The 24,625-nt window shown below is 39.4% G+C and overlaps 1 protein-coding gene across 10 annotated transcripts in view; it reads right to left on the reverse strand.

Annotated features, from left to right (window-relative positions):
- Nucleotides 1–24,625, reverse strand: part of nrg2a (neuregulin 2a) — an 80,088-nt gene that overhangs the window by 28,135 nt on the left and 27,328 nt on the right. For 5 of the 10 annotated variants that reach the window (XM_043220734.1, XM_043220735.1, XM_043220732.1 and 2 more), the window contains exons 2-4: nt 23,379–23,456; nt 15,162–15,330; nt 14,106–14,224 (exon numbers count right to left, since the gene is read on the reverse strand). In XM_043220734.1, coding sequence (XP_043076669.1) covers nt 14,106–14,224; nt 15,162–15,330; nt 23,379–23,456 — 366 coding nt within the window. Of the gene's footprint in view, nt 1–6,397; nt 7,130–14,105; nt 14,225–15,161; nt 15,331–23,378; nt 23,724–24,625 lie in introns of those variants that run through there. The other 5 variants (XM_043220736.1, XM_043220737.1, XM_043220741.1 and 2 more) reach the window with 4 other exon arrangements.

Here is a 24,625-nt window from a genome sequence, read left to right on the forward strand (position 1 = left end):
TTCCTATTCATTTAAGCACACTGAGGGAAAAGTTGAGGTAACTGACAGCATGCCACACATATGGTACATCAATCTAAGTTTGAAAACAACCAGGAATATTCATTTTACTTGAGTCTGGATTCAAGTTTGAAACCCTCCCCTGCAGACCACCAACCAAACATTTATTCTACCGAGAGATTACATGAACATGTCAGTTATGTGTGTTGAATCAGTTGGCTAAACATAGCCTTTCCTTGTTTAAAATTTCACGCAGTTCCTTTTTTAGGTTGAAATTTCATCGTGAATGGCAGGTTTTCAATTCAGTGTCAGACTCCCCTCTCATTCCCCGAGACATGATGCTGCTTATATAGTATTCGTGAATACACGAGGCAAGATTCAGAGCGCAACCATACACTGAAATAATGTTGTGAGATAGTATTATAATTTAAAATAACAGAAACTGCTAATGAAACCCATCGAATGAAATAAAAACAGATTTCCAAACTCATCGTAGGACCCCGGCAACCCCACAAATACACGTGTTCAACACCCGGCTGTAGTCAGGCCAAGAAAAGAGAAACGCTAGCAGATGTGGAAGTGCACTCTATGCGTATCGGGGCCCTCCCTGATATCAAACATGATCTAGAGGTACTAATGTTACCACATCAAATCACATGAGTGAAATCAGAGCACTGTTAAGGTTTGAATTTCAGGGGCAGAGAGTTTCTGAACTTTCTTGTTGATTTCATGTTCATGGAAGTGCATGTCTAGTCAGGTTGTTTTTTTTATGTATAAGTAATAATCATATTGTGTGGCACTGGAACCCTAGACAGCTTACAGAACATCTTGTGCCAGTTTGTTAAAGTGAATACAGCAGGCGTTGTGGAAAATCAGTAACATTTGGTTGTGGTGGTCTTGCAAAACATGAGTGTACGTCAGTTGTTTACTGAGCTAAGTTTATTCACTTTTTTATTTACAATTTGCAGAAACCGTCCTCAAATGTTGACATCTTTGTTATACAATTTTTTTAACTCTCCCATGACTGTTTTGCGTTCATTTATATTATATATTTACACTTTAACTTACATTTAACTTGTTTTTTTCAAAAAGCTGTTTCTTCAACATTAGCGTCATTGAATAGAATTTCAAGAAAATTGATTGTTTTCAAACAGGTTTCCAGAACATGTCTGCTGGCCTCAGACAGTCCCACCCCCAAATAATTGTACAGAACATCTTATGCAATTTTGTATTTGTGAATACAGAAGAGGTGTGGAAAATCGTTAACATTTGTGACCCTGGACCACAAAACCAGTCTAAAGTACCACAGGTATATTTGTATCAATAGCCAAAAGCATGTTGTATGTGCCAAATTATGCATTTAATATGTCAAAAATCATTAGGATATTAAATACTGATCATGTTCCATGAATATTTTGTACATTTCAAATCAAATCAAAACTTTTTTTTTCCTACCATAAATCAAAACTTTTTTTATTAGTAATATGCATTGCTAAGGACTTAATTTTAACAACTTTAAAAGCTGTTTTTTTTAATATATTTAGATTTTGTGGTCCAGGGTCACATTTGGTTATTGCCTGTATTTACTCAGCTAACAAGATTATCTACTAGTATTTTAATTATACATACGTTTTTGGGTTTTTTTGTCAATTTGGATACCGCAGATCTCAGTACCACATCTCTAAGAAAACTCAACCATCCTGCAACATTTTCGAATGTTTATGTTTGAATCTCACTCAGCTGTGAGGCATTCAAGCGGAAGAGGGGAAACAACAGTAATATACAACTATAATAACACTCTTTTCAACAACATGGTTACGGGCTGGCCGGGATCCAGCCGGTTGCTGGGAGGCGCACGTTCCATGCCACCCCCGTTCCGTCCCTCCATGCCCGCTGAGAATTTTAGCACGTCTCAGCACCTGTTTACCCCACTAGAGCACTAATGACACAGCAAGCTCAACAAGACTCAGCTACCTTGGATGGAAAGATGGAGCCTGTAGACATTAAATCAGCGTTCCTGTGAGAGCTGCCCTCAGAGCCTCATAAAAGACCACATCCAGAGGCTCGAACATCTAGCTCGGCCTTTAAAACATGTGCACACGCCCCTAGAGTTTCAGGAGCGGGCACGTTTGTATTCCTTACAGTCCACTGTTTACCCCCTCGAGGCTGCACAGGAGTGCACTGCAAAGCTGGTTATATTGAGATGATATTCACTTCATGAATTTCGACGTGCATGATGCAAAAGCAAGCAAGCGTTCCGGCGCATGCAAAACATGCTGAAATTGGACAGCTGTATGCTATTTATTTAAATTTCCTCCTTGTTTTATGCATTACATAAATTTGGACTTTTCCTAACGGAAAGTTTCCAAGCGCTTTCTGACAGCCAGATAAAAAAAAAAAAAAGAGCGTTTCATCCAAAGCTGCAGGAAGACTTGCGTGTCAGCAGCCTGTGGGGTAATTCTGCCGTTGTCTGTCATGTTTATGCCTCTGGTCTAGTGATACACTTCAAAAATCTCCCTCCATCAGTAATTGAGCTCTGACAGCTACACGCCTGTACAATATTCCCTCATGTTTCTGAGGCTCCCATCAGCTGTCTGCTGGAGATCTGGGAAAATCTCAACAAATACCTGCTGAGGCAGCATGTGCCAGGAAGATGAAGTGGAGTGGGGAAAGTGTGAAGCAGGGAGAGAGAATGGGTAGGCCCAAGGTGGTTTGAGAACATCACCTGGACAAAACTGTACGTGTTAGCATTCCTGTTCATCTCAAAGCATATTAATTGTGTAAGAGAGTAGAACTAAAAAAAAAAACATGCTGTGGATACAATGCAATACAATACAATGCTTACATAAATGTAAATAAAATTAAACTACTGAGTGGATGCGAATGCAAAAAATGAATCTGGCTAATAACTAGGTAAGGATGCTGCTAAATGCAAGTGCAAACCAGCAAAACCTTGACTGATTAGAATAAACCAAACCTAAAAATAAAAACAAAAAAGGCTTACTATAGTTAATCTATGCTAACTGCTATTTAATCACGTTTTTGCTACACTAATCATAGTTTAACCACGGTGTTGTTAGTAAAACTGTGGTTATACAAAATAACAATCAATATGCCAACAAACCATGCCCACTACACTTTTGCTATAATAAATCCCGGTGTCATTTTTGCAAGTGATGAAATTAATAAATAGACTAAGCTTGTTGGCTAGTCTTCAGGCCTGGTTTGGGCATTCTTTAGCTAAAGCTAGCTTAGTCAGGCTAGGGTTTAGCTTTTATCAGCATTTAACCAGCATTTATCAGCATGGTAATAAACCTTTTACAAATAAATCCTGCACGAATAAGTAGAAAATAGCGGCTAAATGAAAAACAAGTCGGTTTCTTTGGGGTGTTCTTGCTAAACTAAACCAGACTAAGGCTAGCAATGATACAGTTCACGCTAAATGATCAACAAAGCATTCCAAGCTAACAAGGTCAGTTTCACTACAGTCCTTGACAATTGCTGTTTATCCAGCTTCACACTCACCATCTTTTTATATTCAGCTACAGTGCCAGGTCACTTTACAAGCCTCATGCTCACTAGCCAGGTTGCATTTCTATTCCTGACATGCTAAAGGCCAAGTTCTTCAAGTTCTTAATGGCACGCACTAAGCAACTTTCACTACAGTTCCCATGAGAGGTCACTTTCTCCTGCTTGAAAACCCAAGGGTTTGGCCAGCGAGCTTAGCCCTGAGTTTGATTAATCCTTCATGGCCAAGAAACTGAAAAGACGGCCTGGGTGGGGGCAAAACGGGGCCATCTGGAAGGCTTCATAAACATGTCTATCTTTCTACACTCTCCAAAGGGTTCTAGGAAAGTCATAAAAAATGAAAGGAGAGGTCCCTGTGCTGAGAGTCTTTTATTTTTTTTCTTCTGGAGACACATTTGTGAAGTCCAAACGAGTCATTTCGTAAGTGCAGGGACGTCCGACAGGTGGTTGCGGCATCTTGTTGCCTTTCTATTAATTGGAGGCTTAACCCTCATGCTCTGTTTATGGTCTCAAAGACCTGATCACTTAATAGCTGGAAAAAAGTGGAATATCAGGTTGATGACTTTCCAATTTTTTTTTCTTCTGATTATAAACATACATTCAACATGCTTCAAATGTAACTATCTATTTTGGAAGTCTCAAAGATTCTGTCTACTTTCAAACAGATAAATTGCATTTCTGAGAAGTGCATGTGCTACAGCAAAGCATTACAAAAATATGTCAAAGGGGTCTTAATCATATTAAACTAATTTAAAGAGAAAATAAATCAATTAATTACAAAATGACTATTATTTTAGACATTAATCATTGTGGTTTCTGGGACCCCAAACAAAAACAACTCAACAGAACATTTGGGGGATTTGAGGGGTGAAAACAAATAATATCCGCTAGTTCAAATTACATCCACATTTCTGGTACGCCCTGTGGTAGCTTGAGAGCCAAAGAAAAAGTTCAAAAAGCTCCAGCAGCTGACAAATGATGCTTGAGAGATCATGATAGTGAAGCCATGGTCAACCCCCTGTGCCAAGGCACACTGTCTCACCTCCCTCTTGCTGGAAATGTCTCTTGTTACAGCTGGGAGCAGAATCCCATCACTGCACAAGAGGTCAATTTATACAGCATGCAATCTTACAGCTTTTGAGTGCTTTCCATTATGTGAAACCATTATGTGCATCCCTTTTGTTTAAAGGGGTTGCCAAAGCCTTTCAGAGAGGACTTCTCAATTTCACATTTATATGTGCACGGCTGCATTTATTAAAAGCCTCTAAACAAAATCATACGGCCCTGAGCAAGTAGAAAAAATCAGTATTGTAGCAACAGCTTTGGTGCACTGCAGGGCACAAGAGTTCAGATGTCAGCAGTGTTTTGATTGTGCCGCAGACTGGCGCTCAACTGTGCAACTGATGTCGTTTTATCTTTAGGCAAGTATGCATGTTTGTATGCGCAAAAGCAAGAGTGCCAATGAACAAAAACTTGACAAGCTAGAGAATTCCCCTTATTTTCCATTAATAAATAAACCAATAAAAATAGTACGTAAATTTAGCAAGGTTATAGCTATTTCATATTCAGGTCCTTAAACTATGTTATAATCACTATAGGTAACATATAATCCTATGTGCTATTTTACGTAATTCCCTTTCAAGTGTGTTCTTGTAGTAATGTGTAGTAAAACAAATGCATATGTGCAGTGAATGTAGAATACAGCTGTGGTGTGGGTACATTCTTCAGTGCTTTAAGGGCCCTGTGTAATCTATTATCTCTTTAAGACCTTCAGTGCAGACTTGAGACTCTTCATGTTTGCATTAACGACAACGCACACCAACAACAAAAGGCAAGTCTGTTAGAAAACGGAGCTTTCCCTGAAGTGTGATTAATATAGTGATCCAGTATTTGGATGTTTGCTTAAACCCTTTTAAAAAGCATCATTGGACCAGTTGGTTGGGGGAAAAAAATCAGTTCACAGAATAAAATGTTAATATTTACGCCTAAAGACAGGATAATCAAAGGACTCTTCCGTAACAGCTGAATAAGCAGGAAAACAAGCAGGTAAGACAATAAGATACAAAATTTGCATACTACATACTTAGAAGATCAAAGGAAGCTTACTGAATCTAGCACGAGTCACGTGTCGAAGTCTTTCCAGTCACTGTTTAGGCAGAAGGCCAGATCTAAAATGCGGTTCATTCAAACAAACTCTACGACTCTAATCATAACTCTCAATAAAACCCTATTGTAAGAGTCACAAAGCCTTTAGTACATGCCTTTGAATGTAAAAAAAAATCAGTTCATAGAATAAAATCTCAATATTTACGCCTAAAGACAGGATAAGCAACTGACTCTTCTGTAACAGCTGAGCAAGCATGTAAACAAGCAGGTAAGACAATAAGATACAAAATTTGCATACTATATACTTAGGAGTTCAAAGGAAGCTTACTGAATCTAGCACGAGTCACGTGTCGAAGTCTTTCAAGTCACTGTTTAGGCAGGAGGCCAAATTTAAAATGCGTTTCATTCAAACAAACTCTACGACTCATATCATAACTCTCAATAAAACCCAATGTATAAGTCACCAATCTTTTAGTAAATGTTGTCGAGTGTACTCCTCAACCTCAGTCCGCGATAACAGCAAAAAAAAAATGAATAAAAGCAAGAATAACAGAAGCCTAGAGTGAACTCTGTCCTGTATTTTTTCCTTTTCATTAACAGGTCTTTATTTTTCTCCTCTATTGCCTGCTTCCTGCCGCATAGCTGATGTGTCTGGTCTTGTCCTCCACAGTCATTTCACAGACGACTCTGAGAAATCAAAGAGCGCTATTGCTCACGATTGCACAACAGGACGCGTGTGTAAACAAGCAAGACTCAGGGCACTTACCCAGAGGGGGTGGGGCACCGCTGGGCGACGTGAGGGCAAGGGTGCTCGTCGGGCTTGAGGTAGGCTCGGAGGAGGCCGTGCCCGGGGCAAGCGTAGGAAAAGACTCTGAGAACCATCGGAAGGATGAAGCGGGGGTGCTCTGCATCCACAGAGCATCATCCGAGCCGAGCCCCTCCTCCTCATCCTCTCCCCTGAGGAGATCCAGCCGGTCGGGTTCCCTGCTGCGGCCGGCTCCTTGAATCAGAGCCCTTCGGAGCAGCAGCAAACAGGCTCCGAGTCCCAGAAGCAGGAGTAGCAAAGCGGGAACGAGGAGCAGGGCTCTTCCTCCGCAAGCACCCCTACAACAGGGCCTCGGAGAGCGACGTGGGGTCGACTCCGGTGGAGGGAAACGCTCCACTCCAGCCCCTGACACGAGCCCAACACCCTGCCCCTGACAAAGAGATACCAGAAGGACAGGCAGCGGATAGACAGACACATCTGGGTCCATCGGAGGCTCGTCCAAATCCTGCTCGATATCTCCCGGCTCGCGCTTCCTCTGCAAGCGCTCATAGGGCTAACGTGTCTCACATACCTCAAGGCCAGTTGTCAGGACTCACATAAGGCCGCCCTCGCACACTACCGGGCGTGAAATTGCGGCATTGCGATCCTTGCGGCGAGCTGGCAGACAGAAAGCTAAATCGCTAGATGTGAGCTTTCAGATCCGGGACAACCCCACCCAGAAACAGCAGCACCAGCCTACTGCCCACAGCTCTGATGGTCACAGCCAGCTGCAGTAAATCCGCCCCGCTGAAGCACACATTCACACACCCACTTATATACCAGCATCCGGTCTGATGGGGAAAACAGAGGGGCTCTCCCCACCCAAACACACTTAATGAAGTAATGAATACTGTGGGCAAGACCACCAGCAACATGTGGCATGGGGGGAGAGGGAGGGACAGCTGTGGTAGACGACTACAAAGGGCAGCACCTTTACAAGAAAGCAAGCAGGAATGGGAAATATATGTATTCCTTATGTGACCAGAGAAAGTGCATCAAACAGTGCATGGGCCTAAAGAATCTGACCCCCGAGTCAAAGGTCATACAACGGCTCCTAATGGTCACCACTACATAATCCAAAACACACTCCCTGGCACAAACCTCACCTACAGTATGCATACATAGACAGGGCATACATAAGTCTAATAAAATTAAGGGTAATAAAATTAGCTACCCAGTCTTAGATATTTGATAACATTTTTATAAAAATAAAAAATAAAAAAAAAAACATTTATCACCCCTAAGAAATAACAGTGTAAATATACTAATATACTACTACACTATAAAACTAATTATATTTGAATTGATCAATTTTAGAGTACTTTAATAAATTCTAAAAAAAAATTAAGCATCTTATTTTAATATTTTTTATTATTTGAAATTCACTTTATTCGAAGATGCCCTTGTTGCAGTGCAGTTGTAATTATTCACAATCTATTGTTTACAAGTAGATTTAACATGTAGCAAGGACACCACAAAAATGTAATACAGTAAAAATACTAAAGGAGGTGTATGCGTAAGTATCATAAAATAATGTCAAAATGTAAAAATACATTAAAAAATATATAAAAAATGTGCTATAATATATTACTGGTAATTTTATTAATTGATTCTTTTAATTTGAATTAATATGTAGGCATGTATAGATCACATTTTTAATAATATTGTGATGCTTTAAAGGGGTTTTATAATAAAAATAGCAGAGACTTAAAGTCATAAATCAGTTATGAAAATACTCATCAGTTTACTGTTACTTCCCAGGAATTATTAATCAGTAAATCCCCAAGCAAAAATATAATTTCATATTTATTATTCATTTCAGATAATATATGACCAGGACATATATTTCTAGACAGGTTTTGTGAGATTCGCTCTTGTGTACATGCACGCACACACACACACACACACACACACACACACACCCAAACCTGAACTCAGCAGTCTCCATAAAGATATATTGTGGAAATCAAAACAACAGAGCTATCTGGGCCCTTGGCAGTCTTTTGTTTGTTGATGTGTTATGTAAAGCCTCCCTATTTGTGCTGAATTAGGGCTGCTGTCACCAGTTCTTCCTGTTGGACTGTAAATACAGTTCGCTTGCCATGAATCTCCCTGACTGAGGGCCGACACCGATCGTACCGCTCACCCGCACAGATCAATGTCTTCAGCTCCCTTACAGGCACTTGACATTCTAGCGCAGTCACTGCCAATGTCCCAAAAAGATTTCTAGCATCCTTTAAGCCCACTTTATCTTGGCGTTTGGGCTGTCGGAGAAAAAAAACGAAAAGCCTGTTTTTGTGCAGCAGAAATAAAAAGAGACAAGAAAGAGAGAAATAAATGGCGGACCTGAATCATAGGGGTCAACGTGGTTATCACCGGTTAAAATCCTAGATAAGATAAACGATGGTTTATATTAGTCAAGTTCAGCAGAAATGGATTGGCTTTCATCACAGAGGCAGGTGCTGTGTGTGTGAAGTTTTGCGAGACGCTTCACATCGGTTTGTGAGAGCGGGAAAGCGGCTGAGAGAAAGGGGGAGAGAGAGATTGCTGCTGGTGGGCCCCAGCATGACTGATGAGTTTGGAACAATCGTCCGCCCAGCTGCGTTTTCCATCAAACACATTCCTCTCACCTCACGCTTTCCCTCCGTCCCGCTCGTTCACTCTGCGGCTGTAAGCAGCGCCCCCTAGGGATGTGATTTTTATGTGATGGACAGAAAGACTCGAGCCATCTGTGGCAGGAATATCCCCCGTATCTGTACGACCACAGGCTGGATTTCCCATCATCCTATTTTTCCACTGAAAAAGATATCTTAGGTTCTGACAAGATTGAATACGATCTGATTGTGTGCAATTGAATATCGCTCTGTTTTCATTTGATCCAATCAGGACCATGGGGTCAACATCGAAAATGTGATCCATGTGTGCAACCGCCTGAGGTATTATGCAAATAAAGTCCCAGTTGTGAACTTTTGTACAGATGGTGACACACGCACAGACCAAGAAGGAGCCCTGTGTGTGTGTGTGTGTGTGTGTGTGTGTGTGTGCGCGCTGGAGAACGAAGACCGCGTCGAACCCCCCTTTAAATGGGCTGCAGCCCGAGAATTCCCGATCCGGCAGTCAGCACAGAGGAGATCTAAGGGAGGAATCACCTCGACTCGTCTCTGGCCCGGAGTTCTGGAATAGCAAAGAATCCCATTTCAAAATATGTGATCCTGAAATCCTAAAGCACTTACAGTACTTTATGTTTACGGTTTGTAGGTTCTGCAAGAGCAGCATTTTAAACCTGTTATAAATACAATTTGATGACCAAAATCGTTATGAACTTAAAACTTCCATTACATAGAAAGTGAATACAAAAGTAAAACTGGAATCTATTTTGCATTTACATTGATTAATTTAGAATTTTTTTTTAAATATATGTATGGTGCAGATAAATGTTTTTAAACATACAGTAGTAGTGTGAAAACTGATTCTTTTTTTCTTTTATTTTTCCTTTTTGATAGATATGACTACAACAGTAAAAACATTATGGATATTAATAATGTTTTCATTGTTTTATTCTTAATAAGAATAAGAATAACTGTTGTTGTTGTTGTTGTTGAATCGCTACACAAATGATGAATTACAAACAATACCACAATTGTTTATTAATTATTATTTATAAATAAACTATAATTGTATTATTAGTATTAATTATATTATTTTCCATTATATTACACATTAAAGTTACATAATATATATAACAAAATATATAACATTATTATTATTATTATTATTATTATTATTATTATTATTAAAGTTGTAGTTGTTGTAAAATTTTGCAATTTGACACATTTTAAAAGCAGTAATCAGCAATTATTATTAATGTCAATAAATATTATTATTATTATATTATTATTAATACCAAAGTTAATTAATAATATGATCATTATTATCTAAAGTATTAATCCATAATGATTATTATTATTAATATTATAGCATGCCATTTCATTTACATATCCCACCCTACATATTCTCATTTGATATTTCTAAAACAGATAATAAAATAAAATAAAATAAAATAAAATAAAATAAAATGAGTTTGTGAAAGCCGTTTGAAGGTGAAATTGTTAGCGATTCTGCAAACAAAAATGAATAGGTTTCTATGCTCGATTTATGAACATTAATCTACACGCTATTAATATTTAACATGGGATAAGGTAATAGCGCAGGGCATGGGGATGTTTTGGGCCAACAGCACATTTGTAACACTAATACTGCTGTCTGCAAAGGCTGATTGTTTGCCCACTAAGTATTCGTCCACAACATAACCTTCTGACCTTTTCATGTCCCGCTTCACCCGACTGCTGACCTGTGACACCACAATGCTTTGATAAACCAGAGTCACCTTCAACACGGACACGTACACAAACACACAGGAGCAGCAGGCAGTGAAGGGTGACAGCGCTGTGGTGTTGATCTGAGAGACGGCTATCATGGGCCTGCTGTGCACACAGAAGAAGCAGTGTTCGGGAGGCCCCCCGGGGGAAGGGGGCGGGCTCTAATATCGTCTGTTGTTTGTCTTCATTAATTGTAGTCCCAAGGTCACTGGGTCCCTGGACACCCTCAGCTCACCTCCCCTGAATAGCCATAACTTCAGCCCTGATCAGCTATAATTAATGAGTCCAATTACTCAGCTCACTTATCTTGTTAAACTTCCTGCTGGAAGAGCCAAAATATGCATGTGTGTGTTTACTGAAGTTGTTTAAAAGGGAGGTGTGTGATGAAAAACAGCCTTTATGAAGAGAGAGATTAATTTCCTGTGTCATACCACCAGTGCAGCAGTGACAAAAATCAGCCAGCGATCTGATTGGATGGCGGGGTTGAGAAGCAGCACGCCATTGGCCGAGTGCCTGATCTGAGCCGACGATCTACAACTGCATTACGAAATGGGTTTGAAAAAGCTGCCTCTGCAAAGCATCTGGCTCTCCTCCTCTTTATCGCTCTGTCTTCTGCTCTCCCTCCATCTTTCTCTCCGTTTTCCCTCTCTCACAACGCCTCCCCAAGCCAATGCTTCTTTTCCCTATCGACCTCTCCATCTCTCGTTCTTCTACTCAGGCAGATTCACAGATAGCACCGGTGCGTTCAGCTGCTGCAGGCCCTCAAAACGGCATAGACTTTCTCAACAGTAGCTGTTCAACTGATGACCTCGGGAAGAAATCGATCTCGTCAGCAAATGGAATATATTAAAATCCTGTGTTCTTCTCAACACGAGCATCATGCAAACGGTATTAGCATTTCTTGTACAAATTGAGAGAGACGGTCTTTTCCAAACATTCTGGATTCCAATGAAATAATGAAAAATACTGATCAAAATATGGGAGTCCCCACGTCACGGTAAAATTAAAAAGGTTGTGAATTGTGACCTTGAGATATTACATCACATACTTACAAGTCACAAAGTGAGTTGTTTGAGACTTTAATTGCGTCATTTTTTTCACAAAATGGCTTTATGTTTCTCAGTCTAGCTTTATATCTCACCATCTAACAATTGCAACACTTCTTTTTTAAGTACAATTTTATTTCTCACAATGTTAAATATCATAACTGCAATTAATGTTATGCCTTACCTTCTAGCATTTTATCTCACTTTTGCAACATGGTTTCTCATAACGGCAACTCTATATCTTACAATGCGACTTAATCTCATAATAGACATAGTTAACACCAAGTAATTAAAAGTAGTTCTAAAGCATTAATTAATCTTGATAATAATTTCAGTATTTACTAATATATTATCAAATGTATCTGTTTTTATTACTATTTATTGAATTGGGCTAACAGGAACTAACAATGAACTGTATTTTTATTAATCAAAAATGATTAAATGCTGTATTATTTTCAGTTAATACTTTAACTTACATTAACTAATGGAATCTTATTGCAAAGTGTCAAGTTCGTTGCACAATGAGACTGAAATGTTCGTTCAGATTTTTCACAGGGTGAAAAATAAATTTTGTCCATCATAAAAAAAATTTGGATTGGGTTCGAATTTTGGTATTTTTTGTATCCGTAGCAAGTGTTTTGTCAACTGTCATAATCCTAGAATCTCAGGAATCACGGGACACAAAATTGTATTTTTTTATAAGAAGCGAGCGGGCAACAGATTTATCCTCACTGCTTGAAGACTCAGTTTAATGCTGTTTTGCGTTTTTTTTGCAACAGATTTATTAATACGCATTGGACTCAGTGTTCAGTTTCTGTGTGTGATGAATTCTTAAAATAATGAATACGAAAAACGCATACATTTTAGACTATATTTTAGCAATAACCTTTACCCATAATAAATTATATAACAATATCTCTCATTATTGCGATTTTATATTTCACCATTAGAACTTTTCTTCTTTTAATAATTGTGAATTTATTTCTCACAACGTCGTTTTATGTTTTGTGATTACATCTCAATATGTTCAGAGTTATGTTTTAAATTCTGCAACTTTGTTATTTAAATTTTATCTCAATTATCTCTTTGCTTTGAGACAGAAAAAGGACTCCACAGCAAGAGCTGAACTTGTGACCTCTCAGACAAATATTCCACTGAGTCACATCAGCTCCTGCTCAGGTGGGGCCCGATCCCCCATGAGACTGAAATCCAAGAATCGCCCTTTTCTGCACCGTCAGAGGGTAGGAGGCTGGGAAAACAGCATATCATACAATCAGTTGAAGGTATTTCCTAAGCTGTTAGATTTATGTTTTTCCCCTGGGCACTTGAACGCTTCATTGGTGGTGGTGGCCTCATTCAGGCTGTTGATCTATGTAGCACGCTCTTTCTTTTTTTTTTCATTTTATGAGGACTGTACTGGGGGCAGGCCCCTCCCCGAGCCTGGGGCCACACCACCTCCGATGGGCTTGGTCTTGCCTCCACCTTCCTCGTACCTGTGTGTGTGTGTATGTGTGTGTGTGAGTGCAAGTTGGCTGCCGTGACACTGTGAGACTTGTTCTAGGGCGCCTGACATGCCGACAAACAATCAGAGTGAAACATACACAAACACACATATGCACGCACCTCTCCCAACCCTCCTGCTGTTCTAAACCTCCACACGCAACTACAAAAATGCACAATTTAAAACAAAGGCATGTGAATGATAAGTCATTCCTTGTGGAAAATCCATCTTAGTTGATTTTGCGACACCTTGACCACCTTAGGAAAGCAGTTGATTTTATGCTAATAAACCTGAAACCTTAGCTAATGTTAAACTTGTAGACCATTTTAGATCAGTCACAAATCAGATACCAGCTGCTTACACCAGTTTAATGTGGTCAAAGTGCTAATAGCCACTTATAGACCAGCTAATAACTATTTTAGACCAGCTAGAAACTAGCTTCAATGTTCTAAAACCCAGCTACCAGCTTGAACTAGATTGTCTATCAGGAGTGAGATACCTGGAGTAATCTTAACATTGAGGAGCAGCCAACTATGCACTTACAGATATGTGCAAAACCCTGACGTAAACACACACACACACTTGTTTTTGAGTATTTTGTCCATGTTTTTTGCACGTCTTCATCTCTCACCACAATACATTTGTCAGCAAAAAAAAAAACGTATATATTTGGCAGCCCATCGGCAAACACTCTCGTCTTCCTTCCGGATCATCTATGACTTTAAAGAAAAGTTTTCACTTACTGCTTTGTACGTGCACTGTACTGGTGCCGTTGTCCTTCCCCAGAATATTCCCTGCCACGCATGTGTAATTCCCAGAATCCTCCAGCTTTGCGCTGCTGATCTGAACTTTGGAAGTTTTCCTTCAAGAAGAAGACAGACAGAACCAGGAGAAAGAGTCAAGGATTCCACTATAAAAATATAAGAAGGAAAAACTCTCCGGAGAAATCCTCTGTATAAATTAGAGCTCAGTTTAAGTCTTTAAACAGAGATAAAACAGAGACATATGACACTGAGAATCCCAGTGAGCTTCAGATTGCTTCCAAAAATGGTTCTTTTTGGTGGAGAACATGACCAATGAATAAGTGAAATTAGACAAATCTCCTTTACTGTATTTTACCGTAGAATATATTTTAAAGGCAATTTACTCAATATTGTTCCATATCTGTATATGAACCAAACAGGTCTCCAATGACTTCCATAGTAGGGAAAGAAACACTATGGAAGACATGTTCAACACAAGAAAGAAACTCATTCATGTTTGAAACGACATGAAGGTGAGTAAATGTAAACATAATTTTTTATGTGAATTATTCCTTTAAGTAATAGAATTTTAGAATCTCTAGACACACAGGTTGCTAAGCCAGCTTTCCCATTAGATGAGGGAGACCAGCTTAAACCAGCTAAGATCATTTGAAACTAATAGCACTGTTTTCAGCAGTGTTTTCATTTTTGGTGACCTATTACTTTTAATTTGCTAATCCTTGGACTCACAAGTTAGTAAACCAGCTTTCCCATTAGATGAGGGAGACCGACTGAGATCATTTTAAACTAATAACAGCAGTGTTTTCATTTTTGTTGACCTATTTCTTTAATTGTGCCATTAACGGTATAAAAGACATGCATGCTGAAACACTTCACTTTAATTACATAGGGCACAGGCAGCCTTTACCACACTGCCCATAAGGATAAAGCTCTTGACTTATGTGAAGGTCACGATCTACACTTAGAATGTCTGATAAACGTCTAGAACTGGAGGTTGGGTTCTGCTGCTGTGTGCTAGTGGACGTGCTGACTCACTTGCTGTTCCTGGAAATTTTGATCTCTTTGCTCTTCTTCAGTTCTACGCCATCTTTGTACCACTTGTACTGCGGGGTGGGGTTGCCAGAGGCCTCACACCTCACAATCAGCCTGCTTCCTTCGTCCACCAACACAGGATTTTTCATGCGCTTCAGTGAGGGAGCAGCAGCTGAACAACAGATAGAAAGAAAGAATGTGTTATAGCACTTCCTCGTTATCATGAACATGTAGTAGGGTTGATGCAGTGATGGAGCAGAAAATAAGGGAGGGACGCAGAGAGAGAAAAATCCAGAAAAGTCTCTTAGCTGGCCAGATGATGTCACCAGAGACACTGGCAGTGTGAGGCAGTTCTCTCTTCCTTTCAGTTCAGCGCCGAGCTCTCTCTGCTATCTGGGATCAATGCAGCACATTTACAACGCTAAAAGACCTGCATTGTGTGCTGCTCTTTACTTTCATGGACTTGACAACGCATGTTAGCATGCTAAAATAACAACAGGATTCGCAGGCGGTGTTAGGAAATACAATACTAACTTAAAAAGATAGTTCACCCAAAAAGGAAAGTCGTCAACAAGAAGAATGTTGTTAGCCAAACAGTTGACAGCAGCCATAGATTTCCATAGTGTCAGGAAAAACAATGGCTAGTCACCTGTTTCGTTATTCTTTACTCTGTTCTTTTCAATAATTAAAATTTTAAGATGAACTGGATTGTTTTCACGGTTTAACAAAGTAGCAGTGCTGCCACTTGACAAAGCACTAGCCCACACATATATTTTCCAAATGTCATCTTGTATTTCGAACAAATGGAGGAAAAAATCTAATGTGCTATTCTAAATGGTCTCATGTCGGATTCATTTTTAGTGAATCGGTTTGTACTATGCAGTCCTCTATGGCGAAGCATTAAAAAGCCTGATTCTTTCAAGTAAATCAGTTTGTGCTAAATGTCTCTCACACTGCTATAAAGCATTCAAATGTCTGATTCATTTTAGTGAATGGGTTCAAACTAAATGGATCTCTCTGACAAATACTTAATATGTCTGATTCAAATCTGATCCAGATGAATCGGTTGAGGCTAAAGGGCTATCTTTCTTTGACAGGAAGCATTGGAGTATTCAGTTCTTTCTGTAAAATGTATGATTCATTCAAAGGAATTACCTTGTGCTAAATTGTTATCCCTCCAGTGTTGGATTCATTCTACTGAATCAGTTTTTGCTAAATAGCTTTTGTGTACAGCATTAGGATCGACAGGACAGTCTGATTCATTTTTCCAAATTGATTTGTTCAGTTCATGTTTTTAAGAATGATTCACGCAAAAAACTGAATATTTCACATTTTATAAAATAGTGCGTATTCTACTTTACAGTAGTTTTTTGATTGTTCAAGCAATGCTTTGTGCCAAAAACCAATTAGTTATAAATGTCAAAAAATGGTTTCAAATCAACAGTTTTTGTCTTACTATCCAAGGAAACCCTAGGAATTAGGACTGATGCACGATTTGGTGACTTCATCTTATAATTTATTAATTAGCTGAACAAAATCCTCCCAGAGACTTTAACTCCATTAAATCTTCTAGAATGACATAATGGTCTTAAAAAATGTTTTGAAAAATCATGTCATTAAAACACCAATGTGCGAGAAGAAAGCAGCAAGACTTATATTGATATTATGCAAGAATGGCAATTGATGACTTCATGAATCCGTAAGAGACACTCGCTCTCAGACAACAGTCAAAACATCAACAAAATGGAGGACAACAGTGCTGAAAGGAGGTGAAGTTACCACATGTGGGCCGCCACATGCCCAGACGCTGCCATGCATAGTCACTCAGGAAATGCATTATGGGATTAATGCAGACTCAGACAGCAATCACAAGGCTTCAAAGAGCTGCGGTTCCACATCTGAAGGGCAGAACTGGGCGATGCTGTTTGGCTGTACCCTACTGTCCTGCATGAGAGAAGGGAGCATAACTGCCCCAAGGCTGGGGCAGGAGTCAGTGTAGCTCTTTGGGCCTTCCCAAAGCTATTGAGGCACTTACACTTTTACAGTGGCTACCTCTTCATTACTTGACAACGCACAATTAAAGCCATAACCTATTATTGCAAAAGATGGCAAGCATCAAAAAATAAACAGATGAGAACACACAAGCATTAACATCAATTAGAATCCTGACAGAGGTTGCTAAAATAATCAACAGTCAGCCTAATTTTGGAACTACTGTCCCACTTCCCCGTCCCAGTAAAGGCAGCTGTTTTATCCGAACGTCTGCTTTCATGGCTGAATGATGCAGTCTGTTCTGATGTTGCGTAGCTCGAAGTAACATGACAGTCTCTGGCACAATGTTTGGATTGTACTGTCAGTCGAATAACGTCTCAGGTTTCCCATGACAGCCTCTAGTGATGCGCATTCTCTCAGAAAAACCGCCAAGTGCCCGTTGTGGTTCTGCTCCACACCATTTACTGCTCACTGCTGTCATTACCCCTCAGAGGCCATTAGACTGATGGGATACAGTGCGCCAGAAACGCGATTCTTTGTACAAATATTTAAAGGCACTGTAATCTCCCTGTATATTTGTGCAGAATGAACTTGTTCTCATTAATCGCCCGAAAACCTCTCGAATTCGATAAGCGCGGTTTTCTTTTAATTAAACAGAAAAGTTAAAGATGTTTCATAAAGAAACAAAATCGCTGGCATTTGATTTCATGATACTCGGCAGAAAGTCACATAAACTAAAAACCCCGTTGTCTGAGCCTTTACAAGAACTAAACCGTTTTTATTATCTGTAAGCAAAGGCCTTTTTTCCGTCCACAATGTAACTTTTTCTCACCCTAAACTAAGGGCACCTGCATCATTACTCAGCATGCCTTTGGATTGACTGTGTTGTGCAACGCAACTCATGATGAATTCAAGCCGAGCAAGTCTGTGTTTCGCATTACGCGCAGCACAATGTCCGTTGCTGTGACTTTATTGGAAAGAGTGCGAGTGACAGATGCATACTTGCGCATAACGCCTAAGTAGGGTGCATCGGGACCGAATCGGTGGTCGGGAAGGTCACGGTAAAGCACATGACATGTATTTGAGGGTTCAGTGGAGAATGACTGACATGAGGCATCTTGTTCCGAGTTGCTTTTGTGCATGCAGGGTGATACTTGCCCGTGTTCAGATAAGAAGGGTGGGGTGTCTGATTCGTACACTTCGTGTTTTCCTGAATCCAGAGTAATACTCTGAGCTTTATACAGTCATACTCCATGACAGAGTCGTTCTTGACTATTCAACCTCATAAAGAAGATCAAACAGTAGTCTGGGGTTTATTAAACTAGGCGCTGAAAACTGTCAAATCACCCTTAAATGGCAAGTCATAACTAATGCCACATGTGCGTGACACATCAAGCATTATCATGTCTCAATTTGAGAAAGAATAAAGCGCTACACAGCCTGAATAATAACCAGAAGAGATGGAAAAGCATTATTCGTAGAGTTTATTGGTCATTTAACAGCAATGCGGCTTCTGCTACTGTGGCGCGAATGTTTGTTTGCGCTTTCTGAGCATGTAGATTATTTCTCCATACCACCCCTCAGGTAGCGTATTTCATCAGAGCTTTAACACAACTGTCACACTTTTACGAGATGCATGACACTGTCCCGGTGGCCCTGCCTGTAATTCAGAAATGGCTTGGAAATGCATAACCTGAGGGACAACGCCAAAGCTCAGTTTAAGCTGGCAAAATCATTCTGTGGTTAGGAGAAAGGGAAGGATTACAGAAAAATGTATAAACCGCAAAATCTCTGCTATCAAGCCACGGCATAAAGTCGCAGTTATTTCTCCTTCCCGCTGTTTCCAAGGAATCAAGTGTTTATTTTCACTTTCGTGTTATGACACATATCTTGTTTGGATACATAGTTTCAGTATTCCAACAAAATTCCACACGCAATAGCTGTCAGTGTAAGGTGCAACATTCTGCTGAAAGCTTATGTTTTTGCACACGGGTGTGTGGCATGTGTGTGTTTTTGAAAGCAATTCATTGGATTTTTTTTTTTTTTTGATAGTTTTAAGCATAATTTTAGCAGTATGTTGATTATCCAGCTTTGTTTTAGGAAATAGAGTTCCTGTTAAAAAGCCTTCAGTAAAAAAAAAAACTGAAAAAGAAAAGAAAATCAGCACAACATAAATATAAATAATGTTATACTGCATCATTTGATAGTGATTTTTTGTTGATGTTATTATTATAATTATTTTGCAATTATTTTTAATGATAAAATGAATGCAGTCGAAATAACGACTCCCTTTCATTCATGCTAATTATACATAAGTTTAAATAATGCATTAAAGTTTTTTGGCAAAGTGAGTGCATGAAATAATATCAAAACAGGTTTCCGTAACATTTTGAAAGAGCTTTTGAGGTAGATTTGCAACCTCAACTGCAATTGAGCAAGCATGTGCTCGGGATAAAACAGCCACATAGATCCTGATTCATCAAGACGTATTTCACAACTTAGAAATATGCTTGTGCAATGGAATTCGGCTGCTTGTTTTTTCTTTTTATATGACAATGCAAAATTAATTGCCAATATGCTGAATTAATATTCTGGGGGAATTCGCTAAGAAGGAACTGCAAGCACCGTCTGCTGTTTAAGCACCTGGTTCACTCAGAGAATTATGCAAATATTCTATGCAAAAATTCATTGGTGAGCATATACTGCATGGCACAAGGTCTTTTCCGCTGTTGAGGATGCAGCAAACCACCGCAATTTGACATACTTTAGAGGTACTGTACTGCATTCCAGCACAACTGTGAACCACATATATGAATATGTTCTTTGAAATGCAGACAATATAGTCATGTCTGTTCTCCATCATTTGTTCAACATTTAATATTCTGCTGCAAAAAACCAACAAAGTATTAATATTTTGACATTTATCACACCAAACCAACAGTTTAGTGCTTTATCATACTAAATAAATAGTTTGGTGTTTAAGGATCAGTGGAAAGTTACTTTTAAAAGAAATGTATAATAATATTGAATAACACCCTAGAAAAAGAAACTGCCTTTTAATGTGTTTTATTACTTTTGCATTTTATATATATTTATTATATATATATATTGCAAGTTGTGCTGTATGTGTGTGTCTCTTTCAAAAACGGTTAGTTCGGATGCAATTAATCGTGATTAATCATGTGACAGTACTAGTTTTTTATTTGTTCTGTGAATTAGAGAATATGTCTTGGCTCAAGTGAGAGTAAATACATTTAATCTACAGCTACAATAACCATCATATTTACACAGCCTCTGCACATCCCAATCGATTAAATAAAATGATATACGCACTGAAATACCAAACAAAAAAGTGACAAAGTCACATAATGAATTTGCCCTTCATTTGCCAAAGCTAAGATTTAACCAAATTCAATACGAAAAATGCCGACAGGAGGCTTACTTTAGATAAGACGCTCCTACTTTTGTGCCAGACATGATCTTAAAACACTTTAATATCCTCATCCATTTTAGAAACACCTCTGAATGCTAAAAGTGGTACAAAACTAAACAATGCAAAACGTCCTGTCATGCCCGCTATATTTCCTCACATGGGGATATACCTTTTGTAAAAGTAGCATGTTCCAGCTCTCACCCGCACAAGATTCACAGGTGTGCATTGTTACAAAAAGCAAAGCCTGTTTTTGAGGAACAGTAAAATATCCATAGCCCGAGGAGATGCTGTGCTCTCTCTTGCGGCTTGACAAGATGTGTGATTCAAGCGTCATGAACAGCCAACGCGTCGCCCGTATGTTGCCGATCAGATACAATTCACCACAGTTAGAATATCCAAAATAAGTATCGTATGTAAATATATGATTCATCACATAAAACCCCTTTTATAGTTTCCTCTTCCTCCTTTAAACCCAAATATAAACTAAACTAGATAAGTCCCACTTTAAAATGATCACAGAAAATCTGAGCGACCTGAAAAAAATATGAAACATGTTCAAGTCTCGGCAGTTCCTATCTAGCCATAGTTATTGAAGAGACTAAATAAAACCAACCGTTATGTAGAGCTCGCAATCACAAAACCGAGCAGGATATCTGTGTCGTACACTGAACAATTTCCAGATATTCTTGTGTATAAACTAAAAATGTGGTTTATCACTCAGACACAATGACAGAAAGCCATATGCATGTGTGGTCTTGGCAATCGCTTTCGTTGCGCGTATTCCAAATATAGCCGCTTGTTAACACAATCAATCACTTCAAAAATGTGTATATAGTTTGAAATCCTTTTTGGTTGTTTTTTTTTTTTAAATAGATCACAGTGTAAAGCGTGCCATTTCTCAGAATTATCTACAACGTGTTCCGTGATTCGCTTTGTTAAGTCACTCATGTTTCCTGCTTTTCTTTCATGTCATTTCAAAATCAGAACTGCGCTATATCAGGACCCGGTTAAATTTAGCAAGAAGGTGTAGTGTAAACTAAACCGGAGTAACGCAGCTACGCGCAGGGTTAACACAAATGTCTCCTCTCAAGAGGCACTGTGTAAAACTTCTCCTGGGCACATTTATTCACAGCTGCGCTTTGTTTCCCTAGACACAGCACAGGTGATTAGCATCGCTCTAAGAAACTGTTCTCCTGTACCACATCACACACACTTTGACGTATATCTTGTGACCACAGGCAGGCGAGAAAACCACAGTCTATACAATGTTATGTCTTACACGAGTACAAGCACACTATGTTTAATTACACCTGTGTTGGCATTAGGAGGTCAAGCTTGTTAAAAGACAGAAACTAAGACCACATAAAAGCTGGGGAACACAATACTCTCTCTTTCAGAGTTCCCCTCAAATCAAGCCTCGGGGCACACAGGGTATGGGACGCCACCCTCAAGAGATCGGACACTGAAAGACTCAGACGTGTCTAAATGAATGAGAGGTGTGAGGGGTGTGGGAGATAGAAAGAAAGCACAATAATATGCCTCCTTGTCTTGTAATTGAAGAAGTTCACACCAAGGTGAAATAGCTCTGAATGGACCAGGTATTTGGACTGGTCCATTAAATCCTTTTTAAGCACTTGGTAGTTCCTCACATAGGTCAGGATGTATTAGTGTAGTGGTACAACTATTGTTTAGCATGCTAGGAGACTCAGGTTCAAATCTCAACATATTATCTCTCTTTTTTTTAACTAATCTGACAACCAGTGTTTATGCAAATTAGTTGGATTCAAAAGGGCAGCTTTGACTATTACTAATAGTTCTTCTAGTATTGCGCTGGAAAATAGTATTTGTTTTAAGCATAGGCTAATGACAAAATTGTGATGTTTAGAGCAAATTTGCATGGACTGAATACATGTCATATAATTTGTTTCAAAACAATTTTTTTTACACTAAAATAAATACATTTTACTCCAAAAAATTAATATTTGAGACATGTGCTATTTGGAAGTGATATGGCTCTCCTGGGAAGAGGGGAAAGATGGGAGTCTTCTATGAGAAGGGTGAATCATCCCATCATAAACTAGCGTAGTGGGGTATGTGACTAGGCGAAAAGGGATTTGCCTCTTTCCCGCTGTGTCTCCCTCCTTGACCTCAGGGTCAGACTGCAGTGACAAGCCATGACTTGTAGCAGTGTGGAGCGAAAGAAAAGGAACTTGTGCTCTTCAGCCACCATTCAAGAAAATCTAAGCCATGACGTTTGAAAGGTTTCACAGCAACAACCATCTCCCTGAAGTGCAATCCAGTGGAGAAACAGTGTGGCAGCCACTTGCAGGAGAATAGAGAGCTAACACCGGCACAGAAATACGAACAAGTCCTTTAAAAGTACTTGAGGAAAGAGAGCCTATGGGAGCAGCCCACAATTTCAGCAACAATGCAGCTCATTAGGCGACAATATACAGGAATCAGGTGAGTGGCGTAGGTGAGAGCACTGGGAAAAGCCGTTACCGCTTGTGACATAAGAAACTGGAGTAAGAGTTTATCAAGGACTTTAGGTAGCACGCCAAACTGAATGGGGATCTGGCTTGCACGCAAAACACACATTAATGCAACAATTGTGTACCTACGCCACAAAAGCTAGATATGCTGCTACACGTTGACTGCTTGAGGAGGTCCACCTGTGTGACAAACATATGCAGCAAGCTTTGACAAGACAGGGAAAGAGATTCTTTCACATGTTTCACACCCCAGAACCCCCTCCTGCCACAGGCACACACACCTTGCCTGCGTTTTCTATTTACCTTCTGTGGGATCGATGTTCTCCTTGCGTCCTTTCTTTCCTCCTCTTTTTCTCCCATTCCGTTCCCTCTTCTTACCCTCTGACATTGTGTCAGTACCAAAACAAGAGAGAAAAATGTAAATCCACAATGGAAAGAAAATACAAGTAGTCCTATGGGGAGTGTCACTGGCGCACTTAAGACTCTGAACTTGTCAGAGCGTTTGGGATCCTATATACACTCTCTCACATCACACAGGAAACACCTACTTGCAAGCATGGTTAGAGAGAGAAAAAACAGAGAAGCGAAGACAGTGGAAAAGAGAGAGAGAGAGGGAGAGAGAGAAGGGGAGGGGAAGAAAGGGAGGGAGCAGAGGGAGGCATTTCCCATCGCTGTCAAGCAATTAACTATTCCCTGTCTGGATCTTTTAGACCTTTTAGTGTCTTCCAGGCCCTCGAGCTGGTGCTTGGAGACAGAAGAGTGCTCAGGCCTTCCTGGCTCACCTTGGCCATGTCCCTTTCCAACTCTCTCCTGGAGTATCAGGCCATCAGGAGCCTCAGCTGACCTTTAAAGCTGACCTCTGGCTGATCTCTCCCACACACACTTCTCCAGCACTATTGGAGATGAATACCATTCACTCGGACAAAAGCATTCAGAGACACAGAAACAAAAAGGCTAAAATATCATAATTCCACAACGTTTGATATCGTAAAATTAAACACGTGCGACATGATACAAAACATAGCAAGCAAGGAGACTCTGCTTCAAATCCCAAATGAATAAATTTTTTAATACTTAAAGACATTTTACTCAAATTAAATCTTTGAGGCATGTGCAATTTGGGCAAAAGCATTCAGTGACAGAGCAACAAAAAGGTCAAAACACCATAATTCCAAAATGTTTGATATTGTACAATTATGCATGTGCGACATGACACAAAACATAACACACAAGGAGACTTGGGTTCAAATCCCAATCCTAATATATCTCATTTTTTAAACTAATCTGACAACCAGTATTTATGCAAACTGGTTGGATTCAAAAGAGCAGCTTAGACTATTACTAATAGCTCCTCTAGTATTGCCCTGGAAAATAGTATGTGTTTTAAGCATAGGCTAATGACAGAATTGTGATGTTTATCAAATTTGGATGGACTGAATACATTTCATATAATTTGTTTTAAACCAACACCTTTTTTATACTTAAAGACATTTTACTCAAAACAAATCTTCGAGGCATGTGCTATTTGGACAAAGCATTCAGTGTCAGAG

The sequence above is a fragment of the Puntigrus tetrazona genome, chromosome 21 (genome assembly GCF_018831695.1).
Source record: "Puntigrus tetrazona isolate hp1 chromosome 21, ASM1883169v1, whole genome shotgun sequence".
NCBI lineage: Eukaryota > Metazoa > Chordata > Actinopteri > Cypriniformes > Cyprinidae > Puntigrus > Puntigrus tetrazona.